Source organism: Protopterus annectens, chromosome 7.part0 (assembly GCF_019279795.1).
Source record: "Protopterus annectens isolate FY-2018-M chromosome 7.part0, PAN1.0, whole genome shotgun sequence".
Taxonomy (NCBI): domain Eukaryota; kingdom Metazoa; phylum Chordata; order Ceratodontiformes; family Protopteridae; genus Protopterus; species Protopterus annectens.
Window position 1 is genome coordinate 1152646661 of NC_056739.1, and position 26642 is coordinate 1152673302.

General features: G+C 41.0%; 1 protein-coding gene across 2 annotated transcripts in view; it reads right to left on the reverse strand.

Annotated features, from left to right (window-relative positions):
* BBS4 (Bardet-Biedl syndrome 4) overlaps positions 1-4369 on the reverse strand; it is a 1226477-nt gene extending 1222108 nt beyond the window's left edge. For both annotated transcript variants that reach the window (XM_044077733.1, XM_044077734.1), the window contains exon 1: positions 4293-4369. In XM_044077733.1, the coding sequence (XP_043933668.1) occupies positions 4293-4316 (24 nt within the window). In that variant the 5' untranslated portion in view covers positions 4317-4369. The remainder of the gene's footprint in view (positions 1-4292) is intronic.
* Between the last annotated feature and the right edge of the window lie 22273 nt (positions 4370-26642).

The following is a 26642-nucleotide window of genomic DNA, read 5'->3' on the forward strand; positions in this document are numbered from 1 at the left end:
GATAAAACACCTTCAAAAGTGTAGCAAAAATAAATAAGTCCCCACCCCAGAAGGTGCATTTCTGAAAAGCATACCATTTAATACTGTTATTCTGCTAAAAAATTCTGTTGTGCAATTAAACAGCAACCTAATAGAAAAGGTCTTCAGTTAGGATCCCAAACAAATAAAACTTAAAAAGCATAAGGTGCAGCATACCTGAAAGCATAGCCTCTCTCTAAGCAGTCTAAAATGGTTAATTTTACTATTTCTTCAAACTATGCAGTTGACCAAACAGACCTGCATCTGTTACAGAGGTCCATGGGTATGCGGCAAGCCTGCCCCACGCAAAATAAATAATGTACTACGCTGATAATATAGACTGACTATACTTCTACTGGTAGAAAAAACTAAAATGCCACATTAGTACACAAAACCACTGCAACACAGATGTGATGAAATGCATTCTATTGGACCAACATAGGTCACTTGAGCTTTGGGGTTAACAGCAGCTCTTCACTGGATGTTATCAATTTACTGATGCTAAATACAGAGCTTAAATATCTACTTATACTTATCACTTCCTCATTGGTTAAAAAAAAGAAACTTGAAAAACGCCAATGTGGAAAGAAAGTGTGCAGCTGGAATGCTTAATATGACAACTATTTTTACCTTTGTTTTTTTTTTTTAAATTTACCGTTTGTTGACTTGACTGGGTTAGTCCTACAAGGATTGTGACCTGTTTGCCAGTGAGATCTGGGGGCCTGGGGGATACTGGGTAGGGCATTAGGAAACTTCCCTTACTTTGCCGTGGGATCTTTTACAATCATTTAGTCTACCACAGATGCTGGCAGATTGGCCCTCAGTTTAATGCCTCACCCGATACTCTAGTGTCAGTATTGGAAATAATCTATGCATCTGGGATGGGGAAAGAACTCACAGCCTTCTGATCTTCAGCACCAAAGGCAAGTGTACCACCTGTTGCTCCACCTATCTACACCTCAGTGAGAGACATAATGCATGTGTATAGATGTGTGTGTGTGAAATTTAAAACAATCGTGTTACAACCTGCCATAATAGTAAGCATTCTACCTGCATGTTACATTGGAGTCAGGGTTCATTTGTCACAGTAGATAAAAGCAGAAGGAGAAAAAGCACAAGGTAGGGAGAAGGAAAAAAGCAATTTACAATTTGTTAGTCTGTCTAATGAAGCAATCTTTGTGAGACAGATATTTTGTTTATTAGAAAATGTGTGCTTGCAATAACATCCAGTTCACAATGAAGTGGTGAGTTATGAAAAAGACAGGGACTACCAAGAAGACAAGGTATTAAGACAGAACACATGAATGTGTGCAATATATAAGCTGTGGTCTAGCTAAATGAAAGAGAGAGAGAGAAAGAATACAGTGTTGAGATGTCAGTCTAAGGTTCTGACAGATGCCTATGAATAGCAAAACTGAGTACATTTTTATTATACTGTTCAACTTCCTAAATACGGCCTTACTGACTGTTAGACTTAGGATATCAGTGTTCTGCCTACATCAGTGGTACACAACGTCCAGCCCCAGGGCCAAATCTGGCCCTCGATGCAACACCATCTGGCCCCAGAGAGTAACCAAAAATTTTTTAAAAAAGTGAAAAAATGCTATGCTTTACTCCAGTCATGCAAACTTTCCAGCAAGTGCTTGCATACCTATTTGACTGCAGTTGCACACACCTCTAATTTTAGCTGCAGAAGTAACTATTCTTTGTTGTTTATAACTTGTAGTCTGTAAACAGTAGTAACTTTCTTCACGAGTTTGTAATAAGTCATGGCTGCAAGCCAGAATAAAGTTAAATGCAAAGTTGATGCAGAACAGGCAATTTCATTACTGCTGTCTTAAGTAAAAATGACAGTCACCTGTACCTGTTGGTAACTCATAATGACTTACTATGTTTTGAGGTGGCCTGCAGATGCATTATGAATTTGTGCAGTGGCCCTCCCCAAAAAAAGATTGTACACCAAACACCTACATAATTACCTTATGTGACAACTATTCTCTTGTCATGAATAAAACACAGGTGTCATAACAATCCCAGTAATCTTACAGTTACTGGTAACTTTCCAAGATAGTCAGCTTTTTGGATTAAGGGTAAATTCATTATAAAACTATGTCTTACCATTATAAAACTATGTCATACTAGAATAAAAAAAAAAAACTGTTGGCCTTCAACACACCATTTTGTTAGCTGCTCAAAGGAAAAATTTCTTAAGTGTTATAGTGCCTCATAAAACCAACAGCCGATTTCAAAATAGTGCATGTCAGATTGAACAACTGAATTAGCTTAATCTCCGCTGTTGTTCTTTTCAAAGGTGCACAGAGATGCCCCCGAAGAACCATAAATGACATGTCTGATAAAAAAGATAAGACAGGAAACTGTTTCTGTGGGCATTCGTCCAAGTTCTGATTGTCTGGCCAGTCCCTCCTACATTACGTTTCCTGCATTTGATAAGATAAACCAAATTTTTAGAAACGTGCAAAGGAACCCTGTATTTTGAAATGCTTGTTCTGCTACAAGTGGTACAAATCACCTAACATGTTTTGCACCTTGGATAGCTGCAGAGTTTTGTGATATTTTGGACTGCGTTCTGATCCAACTGTGCTTCTCTTCTGACAAGAAGATTCTTTACATTTCATGGTTGTTTAAATTACATAGTGGGAATGCCTGAAAAAAGTGTTTCTGAAATTGTCACCCTTACTGAACTTTGGCTGGAGATCTATCATGACTTTCTAGAGTTTTTGTATAAACTGAGTAATATGTTGTCACTAGTAGAACTGTCACAGAGAATCTTCTCCTTATGTGGGAGCAGCTATTGCTTTGGTAAATATACTGCTTTGTCTACTGCCCTCTCAAATTTCCAGGCAGAGTAACCTTAAACCAAGCATGGATTTTTTCAACTGTGTGTTTTTCTGCCACACCAGAACAAATGCAGTGATACTGAACTTCATGACTGTAAATAACTGACTTCTTTGTGTGGCTGGGACGATTACTCCTTCTGTTGCAGATAAATCTGTAAGTTGGTTTCCTCTAGATACTGGCTTTTTATTCAAAAAGAAGATGCCAAACAGAGCAGGACTCAGCAAAAAAAACCCTGGGGACTCCACTGGTGACTGCTCTCTTTGTGGAAGTAACTGTTTTGATTATCTGCGTCCTCTCTCTGACGGGTGACTTGTGGAAAAGAATTACCTATTTGAGTGTCGTTGTGATCGAGTCCCATTAGTGAGAGCTGCCACAGTGTGCCTAACTTATCAGCGCTACCACATGATATATAGTCATATCCTAAAAATTGTGTCATTTTCTTTCAGTCACGGTAGACAGTACGGAGTTGGTATGCGGTTGACCACCTTAGAGGTTGCTCTTTCTCCACTCCGCAATCGGGCACTGCAAAATTATATCAGTTTTACTGCCACGTTCATGAACTTAATCAACATGTTCCATAAAGCCAATAAGCTGGACGCTAGACACGTACCCCATTTAGCCTAGTCCATTACGTGTAACCCACATAGACACAACTTACGCTCCAAGGTCAGCAAAGAAAAAAAATGAAGTTTGGTCCACTTTATCTAATTTGGTTGCAATAATAAATAAGTACCAAAGTTTGTAACAATAACAAAAATTAAAAGCCTTCCCTGAAATACTGCGCACAATGTTCAAACCGTACTGCAATATAACTATTTCCATTTTAATAATTTTAAGAAAGCTCAAGATATCCATATTAGTAAAGTGAACCTGATTTAAAAGGCAAGTGCTCCAAAAAGATATTCCACAATAACAATAACAACTGGCAGCCACGGATAGCCTGATAAATGATCGCACTGCTAATGTCATTAAACTGCACCTATCATGCATCTCAACTGCCCCCGATTCTGACTCGAATTTTAGCTCCGACCCTCTTAATACTGATAACTTTTGTAGAAAAGAAGGTGAATTGCACTTAATAAGTAATGACAATAATTAGAGTTATAGACTTAAAAACTTGTTGTTCCTCCATCTATTGAGATTTGACCCTCACTGACTGACAGCTGTGGTTACCGATGATTAAAATATCTAAAATGTTATCATTATCTTTCTGCGAGGTACTTCTCTAATATTCTACCTATCTTTCTTTAGGATTATAACAGGTACTATGAACAACATCAAATTTAAAGGTAAATGCAATGTATTAAAATGCACATGACACCCGAAAAAATAGATAGCGTAATTCTTTAGGTGCAATGCATAGCATGTACGACAAGCATCCCCATTTATCAAGCAGTACTCCATTATATTCCTACCGTTAGTTTGTTTTCTTCCGCCATCTTTCCCTTTCCCACGTATGCCGGAAGTTGTTGGTCTCCAAGGCGACTGGAGTCGGCGGGAAGTAGAGACATAACTAGTGTTCCGCTAATTTGACATTCTGTCCCGCTTGTTTCAACATTTGAAGCAACATTGAAAATGATGGAAATGTTGCATATGTTCACTGTTTAGTATTTACTCACTTTAAACAGGCTTTTTGCGTCAATAAGGTTTATTTTCCTTGTAATTGCTTTGTATAAAATAATTGGTTGTACTATAAACATTTTTGTATTAAGCTGAAAATTCAGTTTGCATTTCCAAACATATAAAATCAGTTGTTTTAACACACACACTTTATCTCTCTCTATTGGCTCCTCTGGACCGAGAATCGCGGTTTGTGTATAATTTAGCTAAATGGCGTGGTTAAAGTGCTGTAACATTGCTAAACACCTATACTGTGTGTTGTTTTCTTAACGTTTATGTAGTTAGCAAGAGCACATACCTCTCACTTGTCGCCCCCCCCCCCCAATCTGATCCTGTCCAGATTTTGAAACAGTAGTTGGGTATGTATGTGTGTGTGTGGGGGGGGGGGGGCAAAGGTATACAATGACCTCCTCCTCCATAGCTCTTAAGAACATTGTAACCTGTTCAATTATTTGAAGGATACCTCTCTACTGTCTCTGATTTAGCTTCCTAATGTTAAGTTGTCAATCTCGCCTTCATTCTTGCTGGATGGGTTCGGAGCCGATCCTCGGTTCCGACTCGGCACTTGCTTTAGCTCGAGAACTCCTTTTACCAGCTCGAGGCAACCCTATATCCCATGATGCAAGGCGGAACTACCTCAGATCTCGTTTGCCGCTTAGCGAAAGAGGTCTCCTTTGCCAGCTGAGGTAAGTTTTTTCTTGTAAAATAAGAAAAAAGTGTAGTTAGGGGTTTAATTTTCCCTTTTAGTGTCAGTTTAGTCTGTAGTTAGTTACAGCCCACCCTATTCCCTTGGTTTTAGACCTTTTATAATTCTTTATCTAAAGTTTTTTTAGTCAGGCCTAATTCCCCTTTGGTTATTCCCTTCCTGTGTGTTTGTGTAAGGGATTAATTTGTGTGTTTGTTGGGATTGCTTGTGTTTCCATCCTCCTAGGATGTCAAAAGAAGGCAAGGTCTCAGGCTTCAAGAAGTGTGACCAGTGCTGTCAGAAAATGTCTCTGACAGACGGTCACACTTCTTGTGTTTATTGCCTGGGGCCTTTGCACCTGCAGGACTCCTGTGCTTTATGTCATGCTTTTAGCCAGAGAGGAAAGGAGGAATAAACTCATCCTCCGAGGCTTACTTAAGCCAGAAGGTTCTCCTCCTAAACTAGGGTCAGGAAAACCTCCTAAACCACCGAAGGCTCAGGCTACAGTGTCCAAGCCTCCTTCGGTGGCTCCGGCTCCGTCGGAGCCGATATCGGCTCCGGCTGGAGCCGATACATTTTCTTTGAAAGTAGTGCTTTCGGCGCCGGCTGGCTCCGACACCCTGACTACTGTGGCCTTGTCGGCTCCGGCTGGAGCCGACACTTTATCCAGCATCGGAGCCGAGATATCCTCGGCTCCATCTGGGGTTCAAGGGACTTCGGCTCCGATGGCTTCGACCCGTAAGAGATCCCGGTCCCCTTCTATACTGAGTATCCACTCGGCTCCGGGGTCTCCTCTTTGTCGGAGCGGAGCCATCGGAGCCGATCTTGAGATCTTCCAGGCTGTCTGACCACGATTTAGAGAGGGTGGTAAGCAGGCTGTTGAAGTCTCAGGCACTGGCCCAAATGCTCCATAGCCCGTCTCAACAGACTTCTGCTATAGCCCCAATCCTTGAACTTCCTCCTCCGACTCCACACCGCAGTTCGGGCCGGAGCTTCGGGACAGCGACTGTTTCGATGCGGAGCCGATACATCCTTCGGCTCCGTGTCCTCAGCTCCGATCTCCTCCTTGAGACCTTCCTTGGAGGGATCCGGTCGTCGGGTTTCCACTGTCGGCTCCGGGGGGCTAGTGGCATCGGACCCTTGTCCGACCCGCTCTCCCTCTCGGGCTTCGCTTGGTAAGCTCGGCGCCGACATCGGCCTCGAGCCTTCTCTCTCTTTGGACCCGACCATTCCTGTTTCTTCGGAGCGGGTGTGTTCTGGCCTCCCGGGGAGAGGAGCCTTTGAGGTGATGAGGAGTGTCCTGGCCTCTGAGCCTGGTCAACGGTCCATCCCTCTAGCTCCTCCCTCTTCAGTGCCTGCAGATGCCTCTTGCCAGCCTCTTGCTCACAGGCCCAGGGATCCATCGCCCAGGTTTCCCCACTGGGAATTTCCTCCTCTTCTGAGGTTTCTCCTGATCCTGCAGGGGAACCCTCGAAGAGGACGTGTAAGAGGAAACACACAGACTCCCCTGAGTCTACTACATCTGATACCGACTTGGATGAGTCGGAGGGTTCCCACGGTCCCCTCTGAGGATGTCTCCTTTTCAGACATCCTTGAGCTCCTCAAACAGAGGGGAATTGGCCTCCATTGACCCCTCCGAGGATGAGTCGGTATACCTGGAGGCTTTGGATCCCGACCCTCCACCTCCTGGGTGTCTCCGCCTTTCGACCCACTTATGCAGGTAGTGACTCGTAAGGCGTGGGCGGCTCCAGATTCTGTGGAACCTGTCCCCAGAAGACCATCCAGATTCATTACAGCCCCTTCGGACAAACAGTTCCTTTCCAAGGGTGTCTCGGTGGATGCTATGGTGGTGGCGGCTGCCACTAAGAAGGAACTGGCGGATCCTTCAGTACCTGTCCATCCTCCTAATAAGGACTCTAGGATCATGGACAGGTATGGAAAGCGGATGTTTTCTTCAGCGACCTTTGCTATGCGTTCGCTGAATTATCTTTGTCACTTCACCAGGCTTCAACGAGATATTCTCAAGGAACTGGGAGAAGTAGTCCAGGATCCTTCTGCTGCTGGGGCTCAGGAAAAGATTGCCTCGCAGCTTGCTATCCTGAATTCCATATCTAACTCCTCCATGCGGCTCATATCCTATGCGGCCGATGGAGCGAGCAGGGCCGCAGGCACAGGAGTTGCTCTTAGATGCCAAGCCTGGATGCGGCCTTGTAATTTTGCGGACCCCTTTAAGGCGTCCTTCACTAATACCCCCTTTGATGGTTCGGCTTTGTTCGACCTCAGGTGAAGGATACCTTGACCAGGTGTGAGCAGGACGGTAAAACTCTTTCTGCCGTTGGAGTCCAGTTTTCCACTCCTTCTAGACCATACCCCAAGGGTCAGAAGGGGGGGAAGATGTGGTTCCATAAAGCCCAAGGAGCTACACGACACGTGGTCAGTTTACCCCAGAGGCAGAGGGGTAACAATAATAGCCGCCCTAGAGGCAGGGGGGGTCCTCAGAACCAGGGCAACAGGGAGTCTCTTCCTGAGAAGCCCTTTCAGCATCCCTGAGGTGTTGCCCGACTGTCCACCCTTGGAGGCAGTCGGGGGAAGGATTTCGCTGTACCCAGTAGCCTGGCAATCCCTATCTCAAGAAAAATGGGTACAGTCGATTATATCCGAGGGTTACAAAATCCCCTTCGAAAGGTTTCCCGTACCTCTACAATCCCTTCCAGACATCTCACCCAGTCAAAGGGATTTGGCAGAACAGGAGGTTTCAAAGCTCCTAGAAAAAAGAGCCGTCCCAGGTAGGATCCGGCATCTACTCCAGATTCTTTTTGGTCCCCAAAAGGACAGGAGATTGGAGACCAATATTAGACCTGAGCAATCTGAACAGATTTGTCAAGAAGGCAAGATTCCGGATGGTCACGCTTCAGTCCATTCTGCCCTTTCTGGGCAAAGACAACTGGATGTGCTCTATAGACCTTCAGGATGCGTACTATCACATAAAGATTCACAGACGCTCCAGAAGGTTTCTCCGCTTTCGGCTAGGGACCAGTCATTACCAATTCAGAGCCCTGCCCTTTGGCCTCACTTCAGCCCCCAGAGTGTTTACCAAATGCATGGCAGTGGTCACAGCTCATCTGAGACGTCGAGGATTCCAGGTGTTTCCCTATTTGGACGACTGGCTCCTCTCCGCCACCACCAAGTGTCAGCTCCTTCAGTCCAGAGACTACACTCTACAGCTTTGCAGGAGTTTGGGAATCTCAGTAAACTTCGAAAAATCTTCTCTGCTGCCTTGCCAATCTATCACCTTCATAGGCGCAGAATTAAACACCGTAAAAATGTTAGCCAGACTAACAGATCAAAGAATTCTGGACATCCAAAAATTTGTTCGGCTTCTTTTGCAAAGCAACAAGATCAAAGCCAGATTTATACTGAAGGTTCTAGTTCTTATGGCTGTGGCCATTGTTCTTCTACCTCTGGCTCGCTTCCACATGCGTCTTCTGCAGTGGATGCTATTCACGCAGTGGTCATACCACAGTCTCCCGATGAGGCACGCAATTTTGTTAACACAGTCGTGCCGAGCTCATCTGAACTGGTGGATATCTTCCCCTCTTCTTCATCAGGGCCGACCCTTTATTCCCCCTCCTCCAGTTGCCACAGTCACTACGGATGCCTCTCTGATCGGGTGGGGGGGCATTATCAGGGCAGGATGGTCCACGGGACGTGGCAACCCATAGAATACCATCTGCACATAAATGTCCTGGAGATGAGAGCAGTGCTTTTAACGTTGCAAGCCCTCAACGACTTTCTTCCCACGGGGACTATTGCAGTACAGACGGACAACATGTCCGTAGTCTGGTACATCAACAAGCAGGGCGGGACCAGGTCCTATCCGTTATGTCGAGAAGCTCTCAGACTTTGGCAGTGGGCGATCTCTTCTCAGCGGTTTCTGATAGCAACGCACATCCCCGGCAGGTCCAACCTATTAGCGGACAGGCTGAGCAGATCCATTCTGATGCCTCACGAGTGGTCTCTCAATCAATCTGTAGTGGATCAGATTTTTCTGAAGTGGGGCACTTCTTGTTGCGATCTTTTTGCTACTCCTCAAAACAACAAGTGCCCCAATTTCTTCACTCTTTCCCCTTCCAGGCCAACCTCTGAGAGACTCTCTAACCCAGGATTGGCCCGGGACTTCTGTACGCTTTTCCTCCTTTCCTTGATTCCACAAGTCATTCAGAAAGCCACCGTTTTGAGAGCCAAGTTGATCCTCATTGCCCCATATTGGCCTCGACAAATTTGGTTTCCGTCTCTGCATCGTCATCTTCTGGTGCAGCCCTGGCATCTGGACCCAGTTCCGGATCTCTTGATCCACCAATCGGGTCAGCAGCACCGGGCCATTCATTCTCTCAACCTCACTGCTTGGTTGCTCCACTTCCTACCCTAGCCAGGCTACTGATGATTTCGGACTCAGTCAGAGACATTTTAGTCTCTTCCTTGAAGTCGCCCACTAGGACTGTATATGCTAGCAAGTGGCGGCGTTTTTCTATTTGGGCGAATTCCAGAAATATTGACCCCTTTACTGCCCCTGTACATTCGGTTTTAGATTTCCGGGCGGGGGTTTTCCATTCAGGATCCTCGTCATCTACAGTCAAAGTACAACTGGCTGCTATTTCTAAGTATCATGTTGGCCTGCATGACAATAACATTATGTCTCATAGGTTATGCAAGGCCTTTCTCAGAGGAGTTTTCCTCCTAAAACCACCTATAAAGCATCCTCCTCCGCAATGGGATCTAAACTTAATGTTGGCATCCTTGATACTACCTCCCTTCGAACCGTCTGCTTCATGTTCTTTGAAGTTATTGACCTGGAAAACTATATTTTTCTGGCTGTCACTTCTGCAAGAAGGGTTTCCGAGATTCAAGCTCTCTGCATTCGTTCTTATTTGGTTTTTCATAAGGACAGGGTATCATTAAGAACTAACCCTTCCTTTCTTCCCAAAGTCGTATCTCAAACCAACATTAATCAATCTATAGACCTACCAGTCTTTTTCCCAAACTATTCTGACAGAGCGGAACAGAAACTGCATTTTTTGGATGTCCATCGTCAGCTCAGGTACTATTTGCATAGAACTAAACAATTCAGAAAATCGGACCAATTATTTGTCTCCTATGCAGAAAACAGGATAGGTCTTCCAGTATCTAAAGTGACCTTATCCAGATGGTTGACTTCTACTATTTCCTATGTATACTCTCTCAGGGGCAAACAGCTATCTTCTAAGCCTAAAGCACACTCAACCAGGAGTCTATCCACTTCTGCAGCTTTTCAGGATAGACTACCCATTGATACCATTTGTGCAGCAGCTACTTGGGCCACGCCTCATACCTTTGTTTCTCATTACAAGTTGGACTTGGCCTCTAGAGATAGGGCCAGTTTTGGTTCCACAGTTCTCAAGAGTCTGTTCCATTGAGCCACCCGGGATACAGGTGCTAGGGACGCGGTCCCATCCAGCAAGAATGAAGGCGAGATTGACAACTTAACATTTAGAAGTTATGTACCTACCATAACGTTCCATGTTAGTTGTCTTCTCGCCTTCTTTCTTAAGGTCCTCCCTCCTTCCCCCTGGCCTGGACAGATCTTGGAGAGTTCCTATTAGATTGTTTCCTCCGGTACGTTGTTAGGAGGATCTCTTTTAGGAACCGTTGTTCCTTATTCTTTTAGGATAGTCTTTAGCAGGGTAAGTTAGCTACCAAACGAGATCTGAGGTAATTCCGCCTTGCATCATGGGATATAGGGTTGCCTCGAGCTGGTAAAAGGAGTTCTCGAGCTAAAGCAAGTGCCGAGTCGGAAAGGCGAGAGAAGACAACTAACATGGAACGTTATGGTAGGTACATAACTTCTAATTTTTTCTTATCCCGCTTAAAATGTTGATTTTCTAGTGAATATGTGAGGATTGTTTATTGGGTTTTTCACTTTTACACTCTACTTAACAGTGCTGGTAACCATTTTCCAGTTTCTTTCTCAAGGCTTCTGGGAGAGACTGGTGAAGCACATGCAGAGAGAAATTACTGCATTTATAGTCATTTGGTGATTTCGGTACTGTTTTTGCTTATATAATTGAATTTTATAACTTTTTACAGTTTTAGTTACTTGTATTTTTGTTTCTTGAACAGTCCCCTGGCTGTTTAAGTTTATTTATTTAGTTATTCATTCAATTTGTTAACAGGGTAGGGCAATGATCCCAAATTACCTATTTCAGTCTCAGCCAGGACAAATATTAATGACGCTAGACAAGCAAGTTAACAAAGAAGTAATGTATCAATAACAACAACAATGATAATGTGTGCAGTATAAGATACAATAGGAAGGGATGGTTAAAGTAAGGAAGGAAGAAGAAGGGAGTGAAATAATGAAGACATAGAGTAAAAAGGGTACAGATATCAAAAGTGAGGTAAGTATACACAGAAATTAACTATAATGTGTGACAGCTGTTCCACATTGTATAAAATGTAGAAATAATGTGAGGAAGACAAAGGTGCCTTACACTGAAGGGGAGTGTGGGAGATCAGGTAATTTGCCCAGAGGGAAAGCATTTGCATATTGATTCAGGCTTGGGATGATCTTTCAGCTGAGCATAGAATGAGGGGTATGAGGTGAGGTCTTTAAGATTAGGTTGGGATGGATTCCAAGAGTTTGTGGCATAGGATGTAGAAGGCATGGTAACTGCAACGAAGTTTGGTACTGGGACATTGGTGAAGTGGACCAGTGTAGTTAAGACTTCTTAAAGTATAATTGGGGGAGTCATTTGAATAGGTTGGAGGCAAGGGAAGGACAGGAGTGTTTTTTAAGAGCTTGTACAGTTGGGATCCAAGAAACAGGGCAGGTTAGTTTTTTGGGGAGGGGTTTAAAATGGCTGTTTTCCAGATATCAGACATGATGTTTTGAGTTAGGCAGAGATTAAAAAGGTGAAGAAGGTGAGGGACTATGCAGTCCTTACATAGGAATAAGAATCATGGGAACAGATTGCCAGGATCAGCAGGTGAATCAGTTTTCAGTTATTCAAGTAGTGGTATTATGCTTTTACCTTTGATTGCTTTCAAATGAAAAATGGGAAGATGAGAGGGAGAGGCTAAAGAAGGAGGAGGTGTTGCTAATGGAATCAGGGGTTGGAAATGTACTGGAGTGGAGGCTGAAATCAGCAGCTGTGAGGTGAGATGAGCTGGAATGAATGTTAGCTGGATGAGTATGACCTATCAGGTGGTTAACTTGTACCCAAAAATTTTAGGCAAGTTGAGCAGAGATAACAGATGTTTATTTGTAATGTGATTTTTACATCACTTGATTGTCTTGTTAGCTAGATTTCTTAGCTTAGTGTAGTGTTGCCTGGAGATCAGAGGATGGATTGTTTTTGCAAGTATGCCAGGCATTGTCCCCGAAACTGAAGAAGCATTTAAGTTTGTATATGAGCCAGTTGTTTTTTGGGAGTTTATACAGCCGTGTAATTTTAGGGAAGAGTGAGCCCTGGAGGTTAGTGAGAATTTGTGTGAGAAGAATGCTGCAGTGGTTAGCATAAGTATAACAGACAACGGGAGACCAATCTAGTGATGCTAGGATTGTCTCTATTTTGAAAATGTTGGATTGGGATTTGTTCTGGAATGATATGAGGGCTGGAGGAATTTTGTTTATCAGGTGAGAGAGATTGAAGCTGATTGGATAATGGTCACTGAAAGAAAGGGGGTAAATGAAATTTGTGAAATAATGTTAGGATTATTAATAATAACATCAAGAAACAAACAATAAGAAGTGTCTGAGTGGGGGGAGCCCACCACTCTAAAGGTATACAATGACCTCCTCCTCCATAGCTCTTAAGAACATTGTAACCTGTTCAATTATTTGAAGGATACCTCTCTACTGTCTCTGATTTAGCTTCCTATTTTTTCTTATCCCGCTTAAAATGTTGATTTTCTAGTGAATATGTGAGGATTGTTTATTGGTTTTTTCACTTTTACACTCTACTTAACAGTGCTGGTAACCATTTTCCAGTTTCTTTCTCAAGGCTTCTGGGAGAGACTGGTGAAGCACATGCAGAGAGAAATTACTGCATTTATAGTCATTTGGTGATTTCAGTACTGTTTTTGCTTATATAATTGAATTTTATAACTTTTTACAGTTTTAGTTACTTGTATTTTTGTTTCTTGAACAGTCCCCTGGCTGTTTAAGTTTATTTATTTAGTTATTCATTCAATTTGTTAACAGGGTAGGGCAATGATCCCAAATTACCTATTTCAGTCTCAGCCAGGACAAATATTAATGACGCTAAACAAACAAGTTAACAAAGAAGTAATGTATCAATAACAACAACAATGATAATGTGTGCAGTATAAGATACAATAGGAAGGGATGGTTAAAGTAAGGAAGGAAGAAGAAGGGAGTGAAATAATGAAGACATAGAGTAAAAAGGGTACAAATATCAAAAGTGAGGTAAGTATACACAGAAATTAACTATAATGTGTGACAGCTGTTCCACATTGTATAAAATGTAGAAATAATGTGAGGAAGACAAAGGTGCCTTACACTGAAGGGGAGTGTGGGAGATCAGGTAATTTGCCCAGAGGGAAAGCATTTGCATATTGATTCAGGCTTGGGATGATCTTTGAGCTGAGCATAGAATGAGGGGTATGAGGTGAGGTCTTTAAGATTAGGCTGGGATGGATTCCAAGAGTTTGGGGCATAGGGTGGAGAAGGCATGGTAACTGCAACGAAGTTTGGTACTGGGACATTGGTGAAGTGGACCAGTGTAGTTAAGACTTCTTAAAGTATAATTGGGGGAGTAATTTGAATAGGTTGGAGGTAAGGGAAGGACAGGAGTGTTTTTTAAGAGCTTGTATAGTTGGGATCCAAGAAACAGGGCAGGTTAGTTTTTTGGGGAGGGGTTTAAATGGCTGTTTTCCAGATATCAGACATGATGTTTTGAGTTAGGCAGAGATTAAAAAGGTGAAGAAGGTGAGGGACTATGCAGTCCTTACATAGGAATAAGAATCATGGGAACAGATTGCCAGGATCAGCAGGTGAATCAGTTTTCAGTTATTCAAGTAGTGGTATTATGCTTTTACCTTTGATTGCTTTCAAATGAAAAATGGGAAGATGAGAGGGAGAGGCTAAAGAAGGAGGAGGTGTTGCTAATGGAATCAGGGGTTGGAAATGTACTGGAGTGGAGGCTGAAATCAGCAGCTGTGAGGTGAGATGAGCTGGAATGAATGTTAGCTGGATGAGTATGACCTATCAGGTGGTTAACTTGTATCCAAAAATTTTAGGCGAGTTGAGCAGAGATAACAGATGTTTATTTGTAATGTGATTTTTACATCACTTGATTGTCTTGTTAGCTAGATTTCTTAGCTTAGTGTAGTGTTGCCTGGAGATCAAAGGATGGATTGTTTTTGCAAGTATGCCAGGCATTGTCCCCGAAACAGAAGAAGCATTTAAGTTTGTATATGAGCCAGTTGTTTTTTGGGAGTTTATACAGCCGTGTAATTTTAGGGAAGAGTGAGCCCTGGAGGTTAGTGAGAATTTGTGTGAGAAGAATGCTGCAGTGGTTAGCATAAGTATAACAGACAATGGGAGACCAATCTAGTGATGCTAGGATTGTCTCTATTTTGAAAATGTTGGATTGGGATTTGTTCTGGAATGATATGAGGGATGGAGGAATTTTGTTTATCAGGTGAGAGAGATTGAAGCTGATTGGATAATGGTCACTGAAAGAAAAGGGGTAAATGAAATTTGTGAAATAATGTTAGGATTATTAATAATAACATCAAGAAACAAACAATAAGAAGTGTTTGAGTTTGGTCTGGTGGGTTCAGTGACCAGTTGTGTGAGTTTGAATTTCTGATTGCATTCCAGTTAATCTAAGTATTTTTCCCTGTGATTTTACATTTATACCACTTTTTTTACATTAAACTGTAGCTCAAGTAAAATAGCTGATTGACTGTGTTTCTTACTTGCCTGGTTGTTTGTGTAGTTAATAGAACATCCACTCCTTTGTTAATTAATTTGATAACTTCTCCATCCAGATAATAAAAGTGTTTTCTCTATGACATTTCACTCTTTTTCTTACTTTTATGACTTAATCTTACTTGAAAGTACATTTTTTGTTTGTTTTTCTAGTCTGGGTATAAATTTGCTGAGAACAGTAGTGGTTATTTGGTGGCAGGGAATAATTTGTTGTTGTTTCTGAGAGGTAGACATTATTGGCTATAGTTTCAACTACATTCTTATTGGTTCTGTTACTTTTGCACTCAACTTAATAGTGGGTTGGGTTGTGGTGCTTCACACAGCGCTGTACTTGACAGACACAGACACATTCATTTTTAGATTCTCTCTTCTATACCTTAGTAACTCCATATCCTAGTTTTAGCTGATGTAAACAGCAGAGTTAAGCAGTGTTACATTATTGCACATCTAAAACTATTCTCATAACCATTCTAGACAAATTACTAATTTACCTACCTGGTGTTGGGGCTTAGAGGCTTTGCTTTGTGCTCAGAGGCATGTTTAGTAGGCTCTCCAATAAATCTACTCCAAACCTCATAGGCACTATTCCCCTTTTAGCCCACATTAGTAAGCATATGATACCACAGATTTGCACTTTCCAACTGTCTCTTTAGCTAGCTTGGTTAAAGCTCTCACATGAAGTCACTACAAATAAGTTGTCAGCACCACACTAAACCAGTCATACACAGCACAAAGTAATTGCATAGATCTACATATGTTCGGGGTCTTAAAAGTAACCTACCCAAACCACAAAGGCTTCCTAAATTTAACCTAAGAAACAAGTACCCTCAGCAAGCTAACAAACATGGGTCCCTATCAGCTGATCAAGTTTTCAGAAACTTGAACTCCATATGATCGAGACCATATGATTGAGGTTTTGAATACTCAAAGCTTTTGAATGGCGATCACGATACAGTGAGGATCGAGAAATTTACCCTTTTGCTTACTGTAGTATGAGCTCGGAGTCGCTATATATAATTTGCAGGGGGGTTGGGGGCAGAGTTCCCCACACGGGGTTTGCAGGGGGCTTGCCTCCCTTCAAAAACATAAAAAAGATAGATTTTTTTTTTTTTGGATGTTTGAGTTTTTGGAAACTCGATCATATGATCTCTTCAATAATTTTTTCAAGTTTCCAAAAAGTAGATCATCTGACATAGCCCCAACAAACACACAGTACAGGCAGCATTCACCATGAAACATAAGTCCGAGAGTCACACTGAATCAGTTCAAAAGCCCATAAGGCAAACTTCCATGCAGTCCAATATCCTAGTTATAGGTATGTTCATAGTGAGACACACTGATGGACCACTTGTAAGGCTCCATAAGGAGAGGGGCACTGTCGTTTGCCTGTCAGGTGCCAGGATTCGTCACATCACACATGGTCTCAAGTCCCTGCACCATAAGCACACATATGACACAGATATAGTGCTTGTGGGTGTAAATGACTTGAGATGTACTTCACTGGACCATACTACATATGTTAATACTTGCATTGTGACAACATATTGAATTTGTAAAAATGTAAATACTGAATGTATTTTCCTCTCTCACACTACTATATTTGCTTCTTTCTCTCACTACTTGTAATTATGTTAATCTTGTCTTTATTCAGCCTGTACATTCTTACTGTATATAACACCAATGTAATTCCCTTACACATTTTTTATAGCTGTGATACTGCCATGCAACTCATCATGGGACTATATTCTGAATTTGTACAAATGTAAATTTATAATGTTTATGCTTTTTTGCTATTTTTTTTATCTTATCATGTATGTTAACATTTCATACAACAATATTCTCAATCATGTTATTCTTCTGTATTCAGTTACTGTATTATGGAGCATTTCTCCCCAGGCCTCCACTGAAAATGGGCTTCTGGCCCAGTCAGATACTACCCGGTAAACAAATGTAAAATAAATAAATATGAAGACAGACATGATGGAGCACTCAGAATATGTGTCCGAGACAGGTATGAATGGCAATATTCTAACATCACCAAGAATGATGCTGCAGTAGGAACAGAATATTATTAACTTCAACAATTGGCTTAGCTTCTGGTGCCATATAAAGGGGATACAATACATATCTGCCTGGGAGAAGATGGTAGACAGTCCTACCTGCTTTGCAAGTATGACCTGCACATCTCCCCCAGGGCTTTTGTATATTGGCTAAATGCTTGCTCACCCTCATAGTGCCTGTTTTAGACAAAGCCAGTCTTCTAAAGCTTCAAGCATAATAAAACAGAATCCGGATGGCATAAAGGTGTTGGTCACTAGGAGACGAAACAAAAGCACTTCAATTAGTTGTTACCCTAGAAAACATTGATGTATGCATAATCATAGAGACCTGGTGCAAGACCAATGAGAGCACACTATCTGTGCACGCTTTCAATGTCTATTTCATGTTCAGGCCCACCACATTAGATGACGGTACTAAAGATGGCAGTGTCCATACTCTTAAAAAGATTTCACCTGCAGACTTATAAGACAAAATAATAACTTAGAACTCCTACATGTCTAACCTACTATTAACAAAACCCCTTATCCTGTGATTGCTAACTATAGGACCCCCTCCATGTACACCTCAGCACTTACCTCCTACCAAATTAGTATGGAATCCATATGCATTAAGCCAAATGGAGAGGTATGCTCCCCCAACAAGATGTGATCCTGTCCCGTTTTTGAAAAGGTGGTTGAGTATGTATGTGTGTTGGGGGGCATCAGCCCAACTGTCTAAAGTAAACACCATTCTCTGTGGGACATCATCTCCTAGTCCATTAACTGGGTGACAAACATGTATGTCCAGAAATTTCTGGACTGCATTAAAAGAAACTCTCTGCACCAGTTAGTTCACATTCACACCCTGATCAAGAGTGATAAAATTTGGGACTTGACTTTACCAGTATGAAGTAGCTTTGCTTCTCACCAATTGTCACTTCTCTTCCTGCTCCAACTGGAACACAGATTAGTCACATTCACCGTAAGACTGAAGCCAGATTTTATGTAAATATAAATAGCTGTATCTGTCTTCTGAAGTAAATATAATGCCAAATTTAATAATAAACTCCTTTAGTGAAACCCAAATATAAACAGGCTCTATAATAAAAGGAAAAGCTCATTGCACACAACAATAAATTTAACTTTCAAGATGCTAAAAATGCTCTTGCTAAACGTAACGGAATTTCAGACCTGGATCAAATCAACCAAAGCCAACCCAGGTAAAGGATGACCATAAGACCTTCTTTAGCTATGTTAGAAACCTCAGAGACAATGCACAGCATTTCACAGTTCTATTACTAAATAATATCATATACCTGGCCTTAGATGATATAGTCAATCTATAAGTGCACAAATGTAGCTCAGACTTTACTTCCCTACCTCCTGTAGTCCCAAATCACATACCCACATCTATAGAACCTCTCAAATCTCCCACCAAGTCTTCAAGGCACTATCTAAGGTCACGAACACTACTTCTATGGGGCTGGATAACTTACTGGGCAGTCTGCTGGTCAAACTGAAACAGGACTTGTCAAACACCCTACAGAGGCTATTCATTATCAGCCTCCACACAGGCTTTGTGATGGATGAATGGAGAACAGCAACAGTCAGCCCTTTGTAGGACACCAGTGGACCTTGGTAATTATAGAACCATACTTCTGGCCAGCCTCATTTGTAAGGCTTTGGAAAGGATCATTATGTAATTAATAAATAAGGACATAGGCAACCTACAAACACTTGACCCAAGCAAGTTTAGATTAGTTAAAGGCATACCCTACCTACTTAACTTGGCCAACTTCTTCAATAAGGTAATTGAAGCAATGGATGATTGCATATCAGTATAAACTGCTTACCTAGACCTTGCAAAGGTATTCATCATCATTCTACATTCAAGTATCATAGGTAAACTCTCCAAGTTAATGGAGAGATGATAAATTAGGAAACAAAGGAGAGTAGGATTGCTGGAAGTGAATGGGGTCTGAATGGAGAGATGATAAATCAACAAACAAAGGACAGTAATATTGCTGGAAGTGCATTCATCCTCAAGGTGAACCATGTTTTTTACAAAATTTCACCAAGGTGACACTGCTATATAAACTGTATTTTATATAGCATATATTATGGACAGAAGGAGGTTAAAAAATAAAAAAAAGATAGCTGAGTGCACAAGACCCAGGATAAAAAGTGCCCAATCCTGATAGGTGCACTGGTGCCAGAAATGGAAAAAATGCAGTGCAGGATCCTCACGACTCAGAAATATTCCTACAGTGGTGCTAGGCCAGGCCCAGGAGGAGGATGGCCCCCCCTGCTAATGAAGGAGATAGCAGTCCACAAAAATCAGAAAAACTGATAGGCCAAAGAAGAGGCTTACAGACAATAGTTGACTACTGAGGATAAGAAAGAAATTATGCATTATTACTATTATGCAAGAAGCCCAGAATTTCCATACAGAAGGCATACAAAAAGATTAAGAGAGAAATTAGAGGAAAGAAAATACTTCCACAAGAAGAACTGTCAGAAGCTTCAAATAAAAATTGTGTTCATTAATACAACAGATTTATGAAAACATTATATAGACCAAGAAACCTTGGTCTGTTTGGAAAAAGAAGCAACTGAGGAAGAGCAAAAATATAAAGAACAAACTCTAGAGACTTTTTGAAAGGTATAAAAAGAAAAATGGACATGGGAAAGAAAGAGATTTGATGCGGTGCAACATTTATGCAAAGGAGAAAGCCAAACTAATCAACACAAAAAGGCAGCCCAAAAGATATTCAAAGAAAAATACAGGCAAAGGCATCCAGATATGGAAAATTTTACAATAAAAAATAAGATCACAAAGAGGGAATGTAGAACAGAAGATCAGTAAAGTAGAGTTAAAAAAATAGAAGTTGAAGTTATGGAACACTTGCGAAGTGAAGGATTTAGTGTAGAAAGTTTAACACAGGTTACATTACAGCATGATGGAACAACAAGTCCCCACAAGAGGATCAGGAGACATCTGAAGTAGAAATATGGACATGGGAGAAAAAAAAGAGACTTCATACAGTGCAATATTTATGCAAAAGAGAAAGCAAAACTAATGAAAACAAAAAGAGCAGGACCAAAGATATTTGAAGAGAAATATAGACAAAGGCATCCGGACATGGAAAATTTTACAATACAAAAAATAAGAAAACAAAGAGGAAAAGTAGAAAAGAGGATTAGTAATGGAGCAGTTAAAGAAACAGAAACTGAGGATATGGATTACCTGCGAAGAGAAGGACTTAGTGCAGAAAATCTAACTCGGAAAAATTTACAGCAGGATAGAGCAATGAATCCCCAAATTAAGGCAAAACAGTAGAGTGGGAAACATCTGATCGGTTGCCAGAAGAAGATACTTTGGAGCTTTCCACAGGCAACCAGTGCAAACATTCAGTTGGAGTTGCACAGCGAGGGGAGGAAAAGGAAACTGTGGCAATTCAGATGCAGCCAATGTTGCGGGGTTATATGCCAGTGAGTTCCCATATGAAAAAGCAATGTATGACACAGGCTGAAACCAAAGAGAATGTGGCATAGGAAGATGCTGTGGAACTATCTACAGAATGTCCACAGGAAATGGAGAACAAATAATATGCCCTCAGTTTAGAGGAAAATGACCTATGAGAAGAGTTTCTTGATTTAATAGAGAAGGAAACCCATATTAAGATCAGTGAAGGAAACAGACTACAGAAAGTCAATAAAACCCAAAAAGTTAAAAGTTTGATAAAACAAATGAACACAGTAATTAGGACTGTCCACAGAAATTCAAGAGCTATAACAGAAGAAAATTGGATATATTACTGTGTAGAATTAATAACATATAAAGTCTTACCACAAAAACACAGAGTAGTAAGGGAAAAGAAGGGGAGAAATCGAAAGTCATCATGGAAGCATCGAATAGAGAAAACTATAAGGCAATTAAGACAAAAAATGTCACTGTTAGAAGAGTATAAAAGAGGGAACAGATCAACAAAAATACTCAGAAAGATAGACGTGATGAAAGCAATGCACAGTACTGGAACAGATCAGGATCTGTTGTGCTCTATCGCACATAATAAACTCAAAATATCAGCAACAGCAGAAAAACTTAGAAGATATTTATTTATTTATTTTACATTTGTTGACCGGGATAGTCCATCTGGGTGTGATCCCATTTTCAGCAGAGACCCGGGGAGAAAAGCTCCAATAAAACAAGAACAACATTGACAGGTACAGTGTCGATTTTACATAGAATTTAACAGAAATATCTAGAGACAATAAAGAAAGTACAATATACAATAGGCACTTTAGTGAAAAGGAGAAAGTTATTATGATATAGTAAAGTTATTTATATATATATATATATATATATATATATATATATATATTTTTTTTTTTTTTTTTTTTTTGAGGGCAGGGGTCCATCTTTAGTTGATAATTTGAGTATACTTTAATATGTGTACATATGTATACCCTTACAAAAGAAAATAAATTATCAAATTATACTCTTATTGTATGTAGCTGGTAGGTGGTATTAACAAGTGGGAGTGGGGTATACATAGAGACTATAAAATTTAGGGGATGAAATTTTATGTGGGCTTTTGTGGTATTAGCCTGGCTTGGTGCAGGAGCAGAGCCAGTTGTTAGTGAGGTGGTCTTTGAGCAGAGTTTTGAATTGGTGAAGATTGGTAGCATTTAGGATGTATTGAGGGATTGAGTTCCAAAGTTTAGAAATGTGGTGGGAATAGAGGGTGTCTCCGGCTTTGTTGTTGCTTTTGGATACTTGGAGAAGTGTTTTGTGTGAGGATTAGAGTTGCCAAGTATTGGCATATGGTTGGAGTAATTGTTGTAGGGCTAGGGTTCTGTTTGGCTGGTATATTAGTTGGTGAGTAAAGACAAGTTGGGTATAGGTTAGTTGTTGCGGGAATTCTAGCCAATTTATTTGTTGTAGGGCAGAGCAGTGGTGGGACCTATATGGAGAGCTAGTGGCGAACTTGGCTATTTTATTGTAGGCTGATTCAAGTTTGGTAAGGTCAGTTTTGTTAAGGTTTGTAAAGATGAGAGAAGCATAGAGAACAGTAGATAAGAGATGAGTCCTGGTGATGCTTAGTCTAGAATGGTTAGTTAGGAAAGGATTAATTCGATAGAGAGCCTAGTTTGATGTGTGTGTGTTTTAATAGTTTGAGAGAGATGTAGGTCAAATTTTAATTTGCTATCAATTGTGACACCTAGCAATTTGGTATGTGAGCTGGTGTTTATGATTGTGTTGTTGGAGGAGTGGATTTGAAAAGTGGCTGAGGGATTGGGTGTTTTGGTGGGGAGAAAGAGCATGAGTTTGGTCTTGTTTGGGTTCAGTATGAGGTTAGTGTTAGTTAGCCAGTATTCTACTTCTAGGAAGGATTGTTGTGTTATGGCGTGTAGTTGTATTAGAGAGGGGGCGGAGCATATCAGGGTAGAGTTATCTGCATATTGGATGATAGAGGCGAGAGATGTGGATTTATGGAGTTGATTTGTGAAGATGGTAAAAAGTAGGGGGCCTATTATGGAGCCTTGTGGAACTCCTATGTTAACAGGGAGCAAAGAAGATAGCTCCTGTTGCCATCTAACATCCTGCTGGCATTTGGTTAGATAGCCTTGGAACCAAACTAGGGAAGAATGACTGAGATGTAATGTGGCCAGTTCTGACAGCAGTTTTTGGTGCGAAACTGTGTCGAATGCCTTTGAGAGATCTAGAAAGATGGATGAGTCATATTTATTCTGATTTCTGTGTTTATTTATTGTGTTAGTAAAACTGAGGAGGGCAGTTGTGGTGCTGTGGTGGGGGCGAAAACCATGTTGGGTGTTTGATAGGAGGTTATTGGAGAGACGGTAGTTTAGAAGTTGGGAGTGAATACATTTTTCTAGTATTTTGGAGAGAGGTGAAAGAATGGCAGTGGGCCTGTAATTAGTAAGCTCGGTAGAGTTGCTGCCTTTATGCAGTGAGGTGATATAGGAGACTTTCCAGATTAGTGGGACTTGGTTCTCAGAGATAGAGTGGTTGATGAGGATAGAAATAGGGTAGGCTATGACTTTGTAGGCAGCTTTGAGAAATTCTTATGGGAGGTTGTCAGCGGCTAGGTTGGTGGGCTTGAGCTTACTGAGTAGTTTTTTTATGGTATGGGTTGGGACGGGGTTAAAAGAGAAGGGATTTACACCCTCATTGTTAGCTATGGGAATTGTAGTAGTGATGTTTTGGTCATAGTCAATAAGTGAATGAATTGTGTTTATGAAAAAGGAATTGAATTGTGTTGTGATGTTATCATTTGATGAGGGTGTGGTAGGATTGGGGGTGGACGTACTACTAGGTTGCAGGAGTTTGTTTATAGTGGCCCAGAATTTTTTGGGGTTGTTTTTGTTTCTTTGCTGTGCAATGATGTAGTAGGCTTTTCTGTCAGCTTTTATCTGGGATTTGGCTTTATTCCTAAGTCGTTTGAAAAGTAGACAGTTGTCATTGCTTTTGTTAGTTAGCCAGTGTTCCCATGCCTTGTCCCTTTCTTTTAATAGGTCTTCGTTGTTGTTTCTTAGACAGGGTGTGTGGTGATGCTTTATTCTAGCTATTCTGCAGGAGGCCAGGCTATTTAGGATGTTGAGGAAGGTGGTGTTATAGTGTTGAACAGCGTCATCTAGTGGTAGTGTTTTGAGGGGGGACCAGTTAATTTGTTGGAAGAGGGAGTTGAAAATGTGGGTATTAAATTTTTTCTTGTTGCGGATTAGCCTATAGACTACTTGTCTAGTTGGACTGAGATTATTTCTGATTAGGTATGTGGGTAGGTGGTCACTTATGGTACTGGGGAGGCATCCTGCTAGAAGGGGTGCATTATTTTTATTTGTGAGAGTCCAATCCAGGATGGATTGTCTGTTGGAGGTTTTGCCTATTCTTGTGGGGGTCTGTATGAGCTGGGAGAAACCATATAGGTTTATGAAATTGGATGGATTATTGGAATTATAGGTGGACCACTCAGTGTTAAGGTCACCCATAATTATGGTTTCTTGGTGGAAGGTTGTGGATAGCCAGTGAAGTATGTCTTCAACTGTGCTAGTGCTATCTACTGGATGGATATAGATAGATTAGTGTTTTGTTCTTGTTGATATTCAGTTTGGTGATGAGTGATTCTGCATTGTTAGCTGTAGGAATTGTGGTGTTGATAACTTCTAGGGCTAGATTTTGTTTAAACATTATTGCTACACCTCCTCCACATTTATTTTGACGATCGAGTTTTTATATGTTGAACTCTGGGGGAAGTATTTCATTGTTTTTGGTATGTGGCTTACACCAAGTTTCAGTCAAAATGGTTATGTCAGGGGAATGTATGTCAATTAGTGCATGGAGGTCATGGATTTTGTTTAGTATACTCTTAAATTTATATTAAGAAACAGCAGGGAGTGTTGTTTGTGGTGAAGGGGTATGGTGGAGTTGATTGAGGTGTAAGTGATAGTTTGTTTATTGGTAGCCTTGGGACCAGGGTTGGGATGGATGTCACCACTGAGTTTTAGCTTTGATAATATATGAAATAAAGTTGTTATAAGTTTGCTTAGTTGTTTGTGGTTAATAAATAGTGGTTAATTTTTGTGTCTGGTTTGATGGGATTTAAGTGGGAGGTAGTCTATTTCTGTGTTGTTGTAGAGGTTGGGTGAAATTTGGGAGTTGTAGTGGTGGGTTATGGGCAGTGGAGAGTTGGTGATGGAGTTGGTGGGGTGGTCATAGTAGATGGGGGTGTAGATGTTAGTTAAATGATAAAGAAGGGCTAGTGTGAATAGGTTGGCTGTGTGGAGAGATAAGATAGTAAATACTGTTTGTTTTAGTGGATGTAATGATGTGTGTTTTAGTGAATGTAACATTGTGTGCTTTATTAGAGTGTTGAGATTGTTAGAGTGGGACTAACAGCATGTGGTTAGAGTATGTTGTGAGATGTTGGATGGGGAGGTGATAGTTGTGGGTTTGTGGGTATGTGGTAGAGCAGGGATTAAATCAGATAGAAGGGTGACTATGCGGGAGGTCAGAGAAGCTGAATGTGTAGGTGGATATGTGTTGTATTGTAATGGTGGGGGAGGGGGGTATAGTGGAGATTGGCCTGTTTTTTTATTACAGGGTGTGACAACTGTTAGATGTTTATGAAACAAGAGGGTTGTTTGTATTGATAACATCAATGTATTGATAGCATTTTGTAAAGGTAAAAAGGGTAAGGATTGGTAATAGGTTAATATATGTGTGCTAATGGATGGGTGTTGATTAGAATTAGTGTGGATATGTGGGCTACTTTATAATTCAGAATTGTACAGCTGGTGATTGGTAGACACGTGGGAGTGGGAGTGGTTCGGTTTAGATAAATTTGAGTGATTTAAGGGTGGGAGGAAATGGGGGTAGGGTAGGGAGTGGAGTGAATCCAGAGCATAGCAAGAGCGGAACGGAGCGGGCAGAGCCAAGTTCTATAACTGCACAGCAAGGGACAGTCACTTAGACTACCAGGTATTGTGAAAAATATCTATGCAGCTGACAATTTTGTAGACTAAGAATTCTTAGAGAAATAGAAAACTTATGCCAGGAGTGAGTATGGAGTGGTAGAAATATGGACAAGTATATTGGAAAGGTGAAGACTGAGTAAAACAATGACTCCAAACTAGAAAGTATTGAGTTTAGAGAGATTTCTGGTGGGGGTGGGGATTACCAGTAGTGTGCACTCCCTGAATACATTCTAATGAAATTTACAATCATAGAAGGGTTAAATCATTAACATACACTGTAATGTTCCTGTACTTTAAGTAAACCGACCACAGACTTTTGCAGATGCAGCTTGCTGGTAGAGAACTGCTATAGTGATACCTCACAGTGTTTGTATTACAGGTTGATAGGTTCATAGATTAGTACTAGGCTAACTGCCCTTTTGGGCCATTTAAAGCCTAGCCAGTTATCCCATGTGAGAATCAAACCTTGCACCTCGTGTCTTTAAGGTAAACAACTTCACCATTATGTCATTCTCCCACCCCAAGTTGTTAGTTGACAACTGTAAATGGAAATAAGAAAAAGAAGAATATTAGGAAAAGCTGATAAGGGGAGTGCTAGAGGAGGTAGGAACGTATTTATAATTGGTGCAATATAAGAAAGGAGTGGAAGGAAATAGGTAAAATAGCCTAATAATGCTACAGTTACTGAGTTAAATTAAAAACTCTATGCAGTCATTTGACATAAAAATGTTCAAATAAATACAACAAGCATCTAGGCATACATATAGTGCTCAACCAAGATTAATGTACAATATCCAGCTTGGCCTGGGTGAAACCATCATTGTAACATATTACCTACAACAGAATATATAGTACAAGGCATTACTACACTATCGCAGCTGAATGTCTGCAAACTATAAGGAATTACATTACATCCCAGTTTAAGCAT